The 15,637-nt window shown below is 42.0% G+C and overlaps 1 protein-coding gene across 2 annotated transcripts in view; it reads right to left on the bottom strand.

Annotated features, from left to right (window-relative positions):
• LOC147729090 (tetratricopeptide repeat protein 24-like) overlaps window positions 1-15,637 on the bottom strand; it is a 604,158-nt gene that overhangs the window by 353,175 nt on the left and 235,346 nt on the right. For both annotated transcript variants that reach the window (XM_086959369.1, XM_086959370.1), the window contains exons 6-7: window positions 10,505-10,618; window positions 5,080-5,138 (exon numbers count right to left, since the gene is read on the bottom strand). In XM_086959369.1, the coding sequence (XP_086815495.1) occupies window positions 5,080-5,138; window positions 10,505-10,618 (173 nt within the window). The remainder of the gene's footprint in view (window positions 1-5,079; window positions 5,139-10,504; window positions 10,619-15,637) is intronic.

Here is a 15,637-nt window from a genome sequence, read left to right as displayed (position 1 = left end):
AAAAGGGGGATTCAAATGCAACGTTGTGTTAATTTGTGATATTGATATATATTTAGCGTGAGATCTGCAAAGTTTCTTGGTGCTGTAGAAACGAAAATATAAATAGTAGCTATCATGTTAAAATACAGTAATCTAAACAAATGAATACATGACAGACATCAAAATGGTAGTTGTTGCTGGTAGACCTAACTAGAATGCAAAATTATTAATATTATTAATATTTAAAATTTTATATAGCGTGCAGTTACCCTAGGGCATCCCAGCGCTTAACAGGACACTAACAGATTAAAACAGTCAGTCAAGAGCTATCAAACCGGGAACAGATATGTTTTCAAACATTTGCGAAAACGCAGAGTGCAGGTCTCGGCGCGCAGTTTTAAAGGTAAGGAATTCCAAAGCCTTGCTGTATTCACCGAAAATCTTCTCCCGCCTATGCGTGACCTCTTTACTCTGGGGACTAGGAGGAAATGTTTCTGGTCAGAACGCAGCGTTCTGTTTGCTTTGTATGGAACTGCTAGATTTCTCAAAATGAGGGGTCCTGTTCCCTGGAGAATTTTGTGGGCTGTACAGAGTGCCTTAAATTTTACTCTTTCCCGTACTGGGAGCCAGTGCAATGCCTTTAGGGCAGGTCTGGCTGACTCCGTTCTGGGAATGCCCATAAGCAGTCTGGCCGCCGCATTTTTCACCTGCTGAAGTTTGTTAAAAGTAGATTCATGGGGCACCCAAAAAAAGGGCATTGCTATAATCGAGTTGCGATGTTATCAGTCCCTGAATCAACAGCTTCCTAGATGGAAAAGGAAGAAGAGGAAGTATTTTGCGGGCTGAGCGTAACAGGGCGAAACAGATTCCTGCCGTTTTTTTAGCTTGGGTCCTGAACGAAAGATCTTGTTTCAGCCAGATCCCCAAGCTATTAATCTCCTCTTTCATACTGGGGAGATCGCCTATACAACTGGGCCAGCTGGTCAATGGGAGAGGGGGGCCTTTTTTCCCTAGCAGCATTATCTCTGTCTTAGAGCCATTTAGCTTGAGAGCTGATTCGTCCATCCAGGTGTGAACTTCCGACAGGCATGAGTGCAGCAAATCGGGATTCTCTATCAGTTGTGAAAGGGCGATCACTAACTGAGTATCATCTGCATAGCTGATGATCTTGATGTTATAAGGGGCCACCACATCCTCCAGGGGGGCCATATAAACATTAAACAACGTAGGGCTAAGGGAGGAGCCCTGAGGCACTCCCCACTGGTGGGGGATAGAGGTAGTCCGATTGCTGCCTTCCCAAACCTGATAGGAGCGGCCGTCAAGAAATGACCTAAGCCATTCCAAAGCGGCCCCTGCTACACCCACCTCTGACAGTCGCTGAATCAGCACCTGATGATTAACGGTGTCAAACGCCGCACTAAGGTCCAGTAGGATCACTGCCACTGATCCTCCCAAGTCCAAAATGCGTCTAGATTCTTCTACGACTGCCAGAAGGGCCGTGTCAGTGCCCTGGCCCGGGCGGAATCCGGTCTGCGAGTCTCGAAGCAGACCGTTTGACTCCAGGAAGCCTGACAATTGATGATTCGCTAGCCTCTCAGCAATTTTGCCGAGGCCTGGCAGAAGAGATATAGGCCTAAAATTTGCCAATTCCGCCGTATCCAGGTTAGGCTTTTTTAAAAGTGCCTTAACCACTGCAGTTTTCCAGCTTGGAGGCACCAAGCCCTGGGAAAAAGACGCGTTCATCAAATCAGTGATAGGAGTCACAATGGATAATGCTACTTGTTTTAGAAATTTCATAGGGACCGGATCCATTGGAGACCCACTTTTCATGGATGTAAGAAATTTCAGTACTTCGGCCTCTGAAACTGGGCCAAAAGTATCTAGATAGGTGGATAGCTCTCTAGGCTGAGTTAAGGAGTACTTTTCCTGTGTCTGTTGAGGTCGTATGGTCTGAGGCAGGGAATTAAGTATCTTTTCTATTTTAGTGGGAAAGAAATCTGCAAGCTCCTTACACTTTTGTTTGTCATGTGTAGGCACAGGTTCAGGAACCTTAAGGAGTTCTTGCACCACTTTAAAAGTTTCCCTGGATGAGTTTGAGGCCGATCTTATGCGCTCCTCAAAGAATTGAGCTTTTGCGAGCCGAAGGGCCGCTTTATAACTGCTCATAGTTCTTTCTCCATGCCCTCTCCAGCTTTTTACATCCTTTCTTGAGCAGGCGAAGCTCAGTAGTATACCAGGGAGCAGAACCGATTCTTTTCTCCCTCTTTTGGACTTTCTTATTGGGAATGAGGGCATCAAGCGAAGCAGGTAACCAATGGTTGAGATTCGCATCTCCTTTAACCGGGTCAGACTCAGGAGAAGGCAGCGAGTCTACTAGTTTGGAGGTCCAGTCATTAATCGATAATCTGGACCAAGCTCTGTCAACCAGGAAAACCTGATTGGCAGGTGTTGAAGGTAGCTCCACTTGCCATTCGGCCGAGACCAAGAAGTGGTCAGACCACGGGAGAGGATATGCTGGCCTAGCTAGGAGACGGGGAATATTAGAAAACATTGGGTCTAATAGATGACCCTTATCATGTGTGGCTCCAACATTTATTAAAAGCAGCTCACATGCTTTCAGATCATCTTGAAGGTCTCGGGCTACAAAATCTGTAGTATCATTAAAGTGGAGATTAAGATCTCCCAACACCATAAAATTTGTTGTCGATGAGGCCAGCGTCGTCACAGTTTCCATTACAGAGCTTACAAAGTCACCCAGACAACCTGTGAGGCGTCGCAGGGAAAACACCCCACAAACAATTCGAGCATGTTGGTAAATCTTATTAACCTGAACTTTACATGTACCTCTAGTGGGGATAGATTTCCATTATTCAGCCACTGAAACTAAGGAAGCTCTATCTCCATAAAAAAACTAGCCTTGTTTGTGTGACCTGAAGTACAGACTGCTGTGAAGATCTAAAGCTGCACTTAGGAATGTCCTACTTGAAAGTGGCTTCCAAGAAATCCGGTATTTTCATAGACTGCCTTATGAATGCTTGCATTGTGCATGATAGCCTTGTAGGTAATCCTGTGCTTATTAGAGAGCTACATCTAAGAACCAGGGAGATGTGTTCACCCCTGCATAAGTCAAGCATCAGTCAGGAGTCTGCATCTGGACTAGCTGAATGCAGTCACACGTTTAGCATGGGCACAAGGTACATGGCATTTCTATAACCAAGAAGTGATTGAAGTAGGGGGTTGACCATTGCCATATGCTATGATGCAGGGGTCTTTCTCAAAATAGTCATTTGAAAACAATCAGGAGTTCAGACCTGTGGATGATTTAATGTCTAGGTTGATGCCCAATTAATGGAGAAGTGTGGCTCATTGGTTAGAGCAGACAGACCCTGAAGCAGAGGTCAGACCCGGTTCAATTCCCCAATTCCCGACGCGGCAGGGTCTTGAGCTCAAATGTCCATGGACTCGATAATTCTCGCTTCGGTGCCTGACCTAATCATGGGTTCACACTCAGCAACTCTGGGCATTAAGCTTGCTTAATCTCCACAACGGCCCCCCCCCCACGCGGCGGGATGCCTGGCTTTCACCTTGGGGATGCCCTGTAGGGGCTATCTCACAGGGAAAAGCCAGGACGGGTTCCCAAGGCAAGAGCGGAGATACCCCTTCGGGGGTCGATTCAGGCGCTATATAAGAAAGATAATAATAATAATAATAATAATGTACTGTTTGGGGCTGGGAGGGAATTTGTTTTTGTGGGATTTAATTTTAAAGAATCTTTGGGCATTTTTAAAAGGGTCAGGGGGTCGACTAGAATGGACTGATCTTGAACTTATCGAACTCCATTGATGGGTTTGACAGCCCAAAAACCTACCCTGGGTAATCAGCAAACATGAAATATTTGGACCCTGCCAGATGAAGAGGCTTGGCCAGGAGTTTCATATCTAAGTTTAAAAAGGAAAGAGGATAATATTGACCTTTAGGGACACCATAGTTAGACGTCCAGGGCTGAGGGGTCAATGATGGCCATGTTATATATGAGAATCAAGAAATTACTCAAAATCGGCAAGCAAAGCTTGCGTCTGCTAGTCCACTGATCAATATGATGTGATTGATGGGGTCAAAAGCTGCAGACGGATCTAATAAAATCAGGCCTCAACTGTAGCATATGTAGAACAGTGCAAGCAAGATTACAGGGTTAGCAAGGGACTGTACCTAAGCTAAAACACCTTTTCTCCTAGTTTGACTGAATGATAGACTTATTGTTGTTCCAAGTGATTAGTTCTTATAGATGGCTTTATTATCATCTGTTACACATCAGCACCGGTTGATAACTGAAAAAAGACTGGCTGCTATTAAAATATGCCCTGGACAGAGTTTGTCTGGAGAGCCAGGTGGACGGCTACTGGCAATGACATTCACGAGCTCTGTGGCTAGTATCTGTTTAAAGCACAATAAAATGTCAGTCAACAACCATGAAATCATCCCTTTGAACATATTGAGGGATGAGAGGAAATCTGTCCATTTAATATCTGCAAGCCTATTTAAAATATTTTCCTCAAAAAACATAAAACGTCCACAGAAATGTGGTGAGGGCAATGAGTTTGACTGAGTAATTCATGGTGTTTGTAGCTCACCTTTGATATAGAACAGCTTCTTGAAGATACTAGATACATTTCACTGCAAGTCTATCGTCTAATATCAGCTGCCTAAATAGCTTCTTTCCAATCCTACAAGACCCCCAAAGATGCAGGCTTGCTATGAATTCTTATTTCTATACGATGACACTCACCTCTGCATTGGACATCTTGTAAAATAAACATTCAACTCAATCCATGAATTCTGGGTGAACTCAGTGTTAAAAAGACTGTCAAACATTGACTTCATAACATTCACATTTCAGTGGGCATCTGACCAGTTTGCTGTTATGTTGCACAAAGTGGTGTTTTCTTTGGTATATAAAAGTTATGAGTTTGGAATAATACAATTTGAAGGAAGCAGAAATAAAATAATACTTTGATACTTGTTTGTTGTGCTGTGTGACTCCAAACCGATCAGTGTCCTGAAGTTGCGAGATTTAATATAGATGGATGTAGTTTTACTCACCTTGTTTTAGGAATCTCAATGTTTCCATCACAGCCGGCATTTTTTGAGGAAAAGTTTGCCTGTGGAGTTAAAAAGAGGCACTTTTAGATAAATGTCATACTTTAAATTGCAAGTTACAACACAGGTCCTAAACTTCATGACCACAACATTAAACAATCAAGAAACAACCATCTATTATTACAGAGGGGGCACTAGTGCCTGTGTGGGTATAGATAGTTCAGACTTTCCATTGAAACTGCATTTATTTTTGCTAATAACTTTGGCACCATTTGATACATCTGTGCCAAACCTTCCAAATAAGGTTCATCCACTTTGGGCTCTTCCTAGAAATTTACACGCAGGTCCACCGATCAGGGAATCAAAAATGTTGGGGGTCCAAAAAGTGACATTTTCATTTTTCCTCTTATAGGATTTTGTGCTTCTCAATACTGAGAGGATTGGCCGAACACAATTAAATGAAATTTAGCTTGGCTTAAGTGTAAATCGGCAGTGTAGTTTTTGAGATATTAGCAATTGAAAAGTGTTTAATTCTAGGCATGATAAGGTCAAATTTTAGAGATACCTGAATTTTTAATCTTCCGAATTATCCCGCCACCCACCGCCATCTCATCGGTCAGCCATGGGTGTGTAGATCAGCTGTCAGCGAGCCACTGTCAGTACACCACGGGCCCTGGGACTGGGAGGGTGAGGCAACGTACAGCGAGTGGTGTGGCAGAGTGCCCGGTATTGTTTCCTGTATGCAGGGAGGTGGATGAAATTGCGGAGGGTGGTGTGGGAGAAAGATAGGATTCCTGGCATTAGTCTTTCTAAGTACCGACGTCAGGGAGCATGGCAGGACACCAGGTTTTATTCTGCACCTCCAGGAGAGAAGGGTCTTGACAAGGGTGGTGTGGAAGATAGAAAGAGGTCAGTTTTCTTCCATAGTTAGGTAGGGATACGGCAAGAGAGTGGTGGGTTGGCGTCAGGACCTCCAGATACATATTATTTTTAAAATATATCTACAGTAAGAGGGCACAAGGAAAGTAAGGTTCTGGTATATATGGCTTCCACATAACCCTTCTACCCATGCGTAGCGGAATCATAGAATCCCCTAAACAGCAGAAGGCGATATAGGAGGCCCACATAACATAAACTTGTACATGGATAGCTGTCAATAACATGTACTTTTCAACCTCAGACTTTCAACTGACATCACAGACAACTCTTGTTTTAATCTTGTTGTGTAACTAATGTCCCATGAAAGTCTTTGGTGGAAAAAAACAGCTGCCCATCTCTATTTCAGAAAGTATGATAAAACATGCCTTTTAGTTGCATACAATTAACTAATATCATTCTTTTCTATTGCATTTTAGCTTTGGAAAGGGTATTAAAAGTCCATTAAGCATGCAGGTGATCCTACTGTACTTGGTCTCTCCAGAAAACAACACTGATCCGTTGTCGCATGACCCACACCGCGAACATTATCCCGAGCTGAATGAACAATAGCTTGGTTTAATTGACTATTCTAAATAACAGTATTCTAGATTGTAATCTTCCCAAGAGCATGCTCAGATGTTCTCATCATCCAATAACCATATAATTATTGTTTGTGATATCCTAGAATCCAAGAAAATGCTAACTCTGTAAAGCGCTGAGGTACCTTTGGGTCAAGGTTGCACTATACAAAACTCAATAAACAAAATAAGTAAGGAAAGCAAGAAACTTGGTTTTACAATAGATTTTCAAATAACTATTAGATAACTGGTGAAAAAAGTTTTCCCGCCAGTCGCCTTGCTACTGAAACGTATGAGAATGTCAATATGTTATGAGACTAATCATCAAACTCATGATGCTCTCCAAAGTTGGACTACTACAATACATTTTGTGAAAGTGTCAAAGGCAGTCTATGATGTAGCGTCCAAGGGGTTCTGGACTTTGCAACTAGGCTGAAATCTTCAGCAGAAAGACCTGCAAGCCATCAGTGTTTTCAGATTTTACTAAACCTCTTACTTACCCCACTACCCTCAAATGCCGTCTCATCAATTGTTAATCCATTGAGGTATCAGGGAGACTGACTTTGTGCATCTTCCTATCACAAATCTGAAGAGACCTCACATAAAGGCACAGAGGTTCATGCAATTTGTGCACTTTAGAACTCCCAAAACTCTTGCAAAAATAAATGCATCTATATCTATAAATCTATCTTAAACTATAAATGTTTCTAAAAAAAAATTTAAAATTGGTCAGACTCAGGTCTTGAAAGTGGCTCTACCAAGCCAGTGGAGTAAAGAAACTTGAGTCCCCTCCCTTGCACAGTTTATTGAGGGGGCCCCCATGCTCCAGACCCAGCCAGGAGCTGTAAGGTAAGGGGCTCCACCGCCCATGCACTGTGCTGGAGAGGGTCCCCTGGAGCTTGGTGGCCCATGCACCGTGGGGGCTGCGGAGCTATTGCTACTCCCCTGTACCAAGCACATAAAACAAATACTGATCTATTAAGATTAACCCAATATATCATGTTAAAAATCCCTAACCTTAATATGGCCTGATATACGCCTGATCTGGCACTCTTTAATGAAGGTTTTCCAACCTTTTCTGTTAGGAAAGCTACTTATGAGTAATAATAATTATCCCTCGCTACTAATATTGTTAGTGTTGTAATAGTGATCACATCAGACAAGATAACGTTGAAGATAACATTAGTGTTCACCCCATGTAAATTAACCCCAGTGCATCAAGCATGATTGCCAGCAGTAATTTGAAAAAAGGCGTTGTCAATCTGGAATGCCCTTATGTGGGTAATACAGAACGATAGCTTAAATGCTCATGGCACCAAGGTACTAATAGTAGTAATGAACCTCTCCAAGCCACATGGTTTATCACTCCACAATCAGCTTCATGTTATGTTATGTTATTTTATGTTATGTTATGTTATGTTATGTTATGTTATGTTATGTTATGTTAAATCCACTTGTAGCGCGCACGGCTACTCAAGAGTGTCCCGGCGCGATGCCTGAGAGGGTACAAGAGGAAATTAACAAACAAAGAGGTGAGTCTTAAGTTTCTTTTTGAAATTGGCAGGGTTCTGAATGGACCTCCGGGAGAGGGGGAGGGGATTCCAGGGAACACTGGCCTTCACCGTGAGGGAACTGCCACCCATCCTCTGAAGCCTAAAGCGAGGCACCCGGGCAAGGCATTGGGTCGTAGATCGCAGGGCACGAGCCGGGAAGTAAAAGGAGAACCGCTGCTGAAGATGAAGGGGCCCAAGACCATGGAGAGCACAGTGGGCCAGCACTAGAGATTTAAATCTGACCCTATCAGCAACAGGAAGCCAGTGAAAAGAGCGTAATTGAGAGGACACGCTATTCCTTGCCGAGATATGCAATAGCAATCTCGCGGCGTATTCTGGGTTACCTGAAGTTTTTTAAGCAGATAACCAGGGGAACCAGCAAAGAGTGCATTGGCGTAATCCAGGCGGGAAAGGATCATAGCGCAGGTGACAATTTCTCTGGTCGCTTGAGGAAGAAGCGGGAAAAAGGACCGCAGAGACTTAAGGAGACCGAAGCAGCAGCCAGCCAGTTTTTTAATATGAAAGGAGAAAGAGAGACTCTCATCAAACCATACTCCCAGGTTTTAAGCAGGCTGTCCCGACACCGGGGGGAGCTGGGAGTCAGGGGGCCACAGCTGCTCACGGAAGTCAACGTGAAACCTACCAAACAGTAGGTTTTCAGATTTTTGTACGTTACACTTCAGCTGGGCTTCGGCCAGCCATTTAAAGATGGAGACCAGACACTGTTGAGCTGCTGAAACAGAACTGGAGGTCTTATCCCAGGTGAACAGCAGCTGCGTGTCGTCGGCATAGGCCATCACCTTAGCCCCAAGCTCCTCTGCCAGATATAAAAAAGGCGTAACATAAATGTTAAAGAGGAGCGGGCTAAGGGAGGAACCCTGAGCTACTCCAGTAGTGACCTGCTGGGGAGAGGAGGAAAAAGGGGGGAGCCAAATCTGCTCAGCCCGCTCTTCCAGAAAGGACCTAAGCCAGCCCCTGCCGCTCCCGATACCTCAATCTCAGCCAGTCGGGCCAGAAGAAGAGCATGAGGGACCGTGTCGAACGCGGCCGAGAGATCAAGCAAAATCAATGCTGCCCTCCCGCCCGCGTCCAAACACTCCTGAATGGCCTTAACCACCTCCACTAAGACAGTCTCAGTGCTGTGGGAGGCACGAAACCCTGATTGAGCTGGGTGCAGGAGTCCCTCTGTCTCCACAAACTCTATGAGTTGGTTGTTAACAACCTTCTCCCAGACCTTCGCAATGGCAGGGAGAAGAGAGATGGGACGGTAATTCCCTGGGGTAAGGGGATCCAAAGAGGCTTTCTTAAGAAGAGGCAGTATCTTCACCTGCTTCCACCTCAAAGGGACCACAGCAGTTTGGAGGGACATGTTGACAATACCATTCACCTCGGTATTAACGCTCTCTGCCACCGCTGCCAGGAGCCTCACCAGGCAAGGGTCAGAGGGAGAGCCAGACTTAAGCCCCCTGAGGATTTTAAGAGATTCTAGAGGAGCAGCTGCTCTGAAAGCTATGAAGGAGCGGGCAAGGGCGTCAGATTGTGCAACCAAAGGTCCCATGCAACAACCGTTGCCCGGAGCAAAGGAGGACTGAATGTTCAGAATTTTCTCTCTAAAGCAGCGGGAGAGTGTATCACACCAGGCGGGAGAAGAAGGAATAACACTCGCCTGGCCCCGGGGAGATGTAAAATTCTGTACTATGGAGAAAATTTCTTTGGCATTATTCCTAGCGTAATCAATGCGAGCAGCAAACTTTAAAAATATTTTAGGGAATAAGCCATCGCCATATCTGTTGTGAAAACACAATTTTTTTGAGGGATTCAAACATTTTTCCATTTTGCATACGTATATTAATTCAGTCAAGCAAAAGCTACACATTTAATAGGGTGGATTGGACACAGGAGAGCTACTGCTGGGTAGGTAGAGAGCTACCAGTAGCATATGAGCTGCTCTTTGGAGAAGCCAGATTTAATCTATTGAGGACAACATTTTTTTCATGATCTCAGCTGCTGCAAAGGCAAAAGCAAAGCCTAGGCCATCCCCAAATATCATAATACCTCTCCTTTGCTCTGATTCTCTCAGCTTTCCAAGCATCAGCTGCATAATACCCACATTTGAACTTTCTTCCTCTACCACTCTTCACCTGCATGTCATTTGTACCATTGTGTTGTGATCTTTGCAACTTATTCCCTCACCTTAACTTCACATATACAAAAATCAAATAAATGTGAACTCTTTTGCACTTCTAACTGCTTTACATTATGATTTTGAGAATAGGTGTGGAGAAAAAGGATTATTTCAGGATGTTATTAAAGGATGATAGAGACAATCACTTTGAGATTTATAAGGATAATGCTCTCTGTGATGTATTTTATGCTCACACTTGTAAATGAACAGCTGTCTTCATTTGGGCCGAGATGAGCATGGGTTGCATTGTACTCAATAGCCTCGGTAAGTCTCCTCAAAAGCCTCTCTCTGTTCCTTTCGCACATGTCCTGTGGAAAGAGAAAAAAGTTAACACATTGAAAACACCTTAATATTGAATAAATATTCCGAAAGCCCAAAAAGGTATTCTATGTTTCATACACACCAGAAAAAATCTTAGAACACAGCTCCTGAGTGTCACTTAAAGATCTAATGCAAACAAATAAAGTTCTTGATAGAAAATGGGTAGCCCACTCTAGGTTAGAGTCAGCTTTCGTTTTCCTTCCTTATGCCAGGAATCCAATACATTGTGTTGGCGTAAACCAGTTTAGTTCTAGATGTCTGAATGCAGGGAAGGGTTTGTAATGTCTTCACTACTTAATTATTGAATCCTCTGCCTTTTGTGCACCTCGATGATTCTTAAAAGAATGCTAAGTCTAAAGGGTACAAGGGCCACTGTACAACATTCTAATAAGTTTCTTAAGAGTACATTTGTAAATAGCAATAGATAACTCATGAGCACAATCGCTTCATAGCCTAAATACATATGTCCCTGGAGAGTATCTCCAATAGGCCTTTCCTCTAACATTGAGCATGAATTAATTACCATGTTGGGTTCCCTAGTTTGAAAGGCATCATGAACATAAAGAAAGAATGACTCCTCTGCGCAGAATATGTGGACCTCACCTCTTGAAGTATTCCTTAATTAAGTTTGCTTGTTCATTTAGCCAGATACCCCACTATAAAGATAGAGGGGATAGATTAAGTAAAGTCTGCTATAAAAGGAATAGCTATCTAGTCATAGATAAAATAGCTGGTAAACAATTGAGGTAGACCAAGGAGTATTCTAATAAATTTCTTCTCCTCGACCTGCAGAGGTGATAGTCTAACAAAATTCAGGATTCTAAATCCATATCATGCAGTGGGAGTGGATATTATGCTCTACATCCTAAACATAGAATCTATAGGTTTCTCACCACAGTGAAAGTCAAAACTAAATATTGCGTGATTACATTTTGACATACAATGTTGCCTGTTTGACAGAAGTGACTCTCAATCAAGTTTACAAGTTAATGATCAAATTTTACTTCTAAGTAAGCAAAGAAAGTGACTGCCTGTTGAGACTGTGAGGGTTAATAGGCATTATACTGGGTTTTATTAGATTAATTCTCAAATCCAAATAACCAATTAACTCTACATACAGTGATAGCAAGTATTATAGGTGCTAACCATGCAAGAAAGCAGTACAGCATCATCAGGACACAGGATCATTAGCAAATGTCCATCTCTCTATAATTGCAGAATCTCGTGAACATGGCTTCAGATGATCCTTCTTAGAACCAATGTGAATGTGTAAAAGAAACTCTCCTGATTCATAAGTACACTCACTCTGTAAGCCAAAGGCAACAGTGGCCATAAGTTGACAAGTCATCCTCACCCTTATTTTCTATAGGATTGATAAGGGCTTAGTTGTATTAACTTTATAAACATCTGAGGTCAGGTCAATTTAGGCAAACAGACTCTGTCTTTCCAACCAATTGTTTGTTTTGAGTCAATGGATCGTACGTTTAAGCATTGTCCTTTTGTTCCCTGCCACTCTGCTCACATATACTGAATTCTCACAAATGTTATCATGGACGTGATCCACTAAACGGAAATATAAAAGCTTGTATTCAACCTGACACCCTGAACTCATGTTAGATATAATTGAGTCATCCACCTGTTGCCATTTTAAGTTTCCAAGATAGTTTATGGGGTCCTTGTTCCATGGATTAATACAATTCTTAGAACTATTGGTGAATGGAGTATTTATAGATCATTTGGCCATGAACAAAATTTGGTAATCCTTGGCTCTTCTTTTCACTTTGAAGTTAAAAATAAATACTTATATTATTGTTAATTACACTCATGGTGTCTCTGATGGTAAAAGTATGCCCAGCAGGCAATTCTTGGGAAGAATGTGAATATAAATATTTAGGCCCATATTTACAAAGCCTTTGCACTGCCGTGCATCGTGCAGGCAACACACAGGCTTATTTACAATAAATCTTATTCCCATCTCTTTGATTCTGATTTCAGCTTTTGTGTCATCTGATGTGATTCTTTTGACTCTGGTCATTTGGGAAAAGGGGAGGTGTTGTTTTAAACTTGTTGGGTGAAAGCTTGAGAAGTGCAGCATATTATTCCTATCCGTGGGCTTTCTGTATATGTCAGTTTCAATTGCTGTTTCTGTTAGTGAAAGAATCACATCAGATGACACAAAAGCTAAAATCAGAATCAAAGAGATGGGAATAAGATTCTTAAACAGAGGGTATCCAGAAAAAAATATTGAAGAATCCAGAAAACGTGTGTAGAAGATCGAGAGAAAAGATCTACTGAAAACTAGGAAAATTAAGGAAGAGACACGAATTGTGGCAGTGTCGAAATATTCAACTTTGAGTGACAAATTTAGAAAGATTATGATGAGACATTGGAGATACTCAATCTGGAACCAGATTTTACACACAAGTCCAAAATATAGGAGAAATACTGAAACAAATACCACCGGTGGTCGAAGTGTACAAAGGAACAAGAGCTTGTTTGAACTGTGGAAGTTGCAATAACATCATCAAGGGCAACAAGATCAACCATCCAATGAGGGGTCATGAAATAAAACTTAAGGTAACAGCCACATGTGATACGGCAAATGTCATATATATACTTAAATGTCCTTGTGGAAAGGTGTATGTCGGAAAGACCGAGAGGAGAATCAAAGTAAGAATGACAGAGCACAAGTCCAACATTCGCACGAAGAACATGAAGTCCGCCATCGCTGCACATTTCAGTGAAGAAAATCACAATGTATCCCAATTAAAGTTTTTGATTTTGGAATGTGTGGAGAAGAAGGAAGGAAGGGACAGTATGAAGTATGTTTTACAGTGAGAAAACGTATGGATTCAAAAATTGTCTTCACATAAACCGAACGATCTCACTGATCGTATTGAACTGTCTTGCTATTTGTAATGACTTAAAATTTGTTTGTTTATTGTTTGTTTATTTATTGATGTTTCAACATACATGTACTTTACCCAGGCTATGATCTTCCTGAATGCTCAGTAGCACACTTTGCTTATTCCCACACCACCACTGTATTGGACAGGGTTCAATTCACCTTATAATTTTTTCAATTTTTTTTATTTTTATTTTTTTAGTCCCGGATTGCCTGTTAGTCTCGGATTATTACATCTTGCTCTTTAAAACACTAACGTCACATTGGGCATGTTTACGAAGGATTGAGACATGTAAAAGGGATTGCATAGTTGTCTAGCGTCGGATAGTCTGTTGTCTGTTTCTTGTCACCAATTAGAACGCGATCAGTGGTATACACGGAAACCACTCGGGATGTTTGTCGAGCTGCAAGTTTGGACGTTGGCATCTGCAGGTTAGTTTGGCTACAGACCAGGGATGTAGGAGTTTGGTTAACATATGAGGATTAATATGTTGGTTATCATTGGACTCATCCATCTTTATGTATCATTTTTATCACAGATTGTTAGTTTGCCACCAACAGACGGCATGTAAGTTCCTTTATGAGCGTTTTTGACTGCTTCACTTATTACCATTCGAGCATTAAGGTTATAAGGTGACACCATAGAGTCACGGATCTACAGCACATGGCACACCACTAGTTTTTAACCTTTGAAGCGTGTGTTGAGCACCATAGAACACCAGAAGGACATGGGCATATATATTACATTGTTGATGTTGATAGCATCAGAATATATTATGTTTCATTGTTTATTCCTCAGTATTTCTCCCTGACGAAGGGCGTTCTATATGCCCGAAATGCATTGGAGTTTGCTTCAGTAATGCCGTTCTGAACACGTTTACAATTTTGAATGAAAAAAATTAATTCAAAGAAATTACGTGAAATAAAAAATGAAGTACTTTTCATCATGAACTAGTGTGGAATCCTCATTTCTTACAGAGGAGAATGAGTGTGCCTACAGGGATGCAACTAATGCACCATTAGGAGCACATACTTAATTATACTTCAGACGCCCACGGACGGAGGACGCCACCTGTAGAGCACCTGAAATTTTGTGAATGTATCACAGTACATTGGAAAATGAAGGCATTGAAAAAATTAGGCTGTGCACCTGACCCATCAAATTTGAACAGGGTACTCTGCTATAAAGGATAAGGAGTGCCCAGCCTGCCAAACCCTCGGTCCATCCACCTCAATAAGAGATGGGCGTGCATTACTAATTCAGTTGATTGAGCCAATAAATGCCCTGTCAACAGAATACTTCCTCTGATGGCAAGATGGAGTAGGGGATGTCATAGGAAGGACATTACACTGCCTGAACTATTTACAGTGAATGATTTAATGTCTTTTTTTCTGTAAGTCACTGCAAGGAAAGCCCAAGCAGTGAGAGGCAGGAAAAATGTAATGAGCCCACTCCCAGGGAGAAAACTCACCTCAAAAACAATCATTTGCTATTTGGGATTTCCTCCAGCTTTATATTTCAGCGTAATGCGGTGATACCAAGTATGATTAAAATAGTTTTGGGTCCGCTAGAGCTAATTGTTTTGTGAATCGGATAGTCTATTTTGACAAGGTGGTAAACCATATATGCTTGTGTTTATATAGAATAAACATAGATGGGCAACTGGACTAATGAAACTATTACATTCTAGATAAAACATCCCTTTTAGACTCTATTCCACCACATTGAAGAGTCTCAAATGATCACTATGCAGTTTCCCTCTAGGGAGGGCCATTGCCCTATGCAATCGGTATATCTGGCGAATTTAGAAAGGTGACATTCTTATTTATCCTTATCTAAAATAGTGACTAAATAAAAATTGCTGTTGTTTCCTCAACATGACCACTGGACCTGTTAGTACTGTAGGGGCTGTGACTGTAGTCTCAGTGCAACAAGCTAACAGGTTTCTGTATTACAGAAAGGGTCATATTTAGATGTGAGACAATCTTGGTTATCTCATGTCCCCAGGAAAATTTGTCACATTAATAAGGACCCTGGGTAGAATGTGTCAGTCATTAAAGTGTATGTGCTAATGCTAGTAGTCTCTCTTTAGCTGACATA

The sequence above is a fragment of the Lissotriton vulgaris genome, chromosome 2_2, assembly GCF_964263255.1.
Source record: "Lissotriton vulgaris chromosome 2_2, aLisVul1.2, whole genome shotgun sequence".
Classification (NCBI taxonomy): domain Eukaryota; kingdom Metazoa; phylum Chordata; class Amphibia; order Caudata; family Salamandridae; genus Lissotriton; species Lissotriton vulgaris.
Note: the sequence above shows the minus strand (reverse complement) of the source record. Positions and strands in the feature narration are given on the sequence as shown.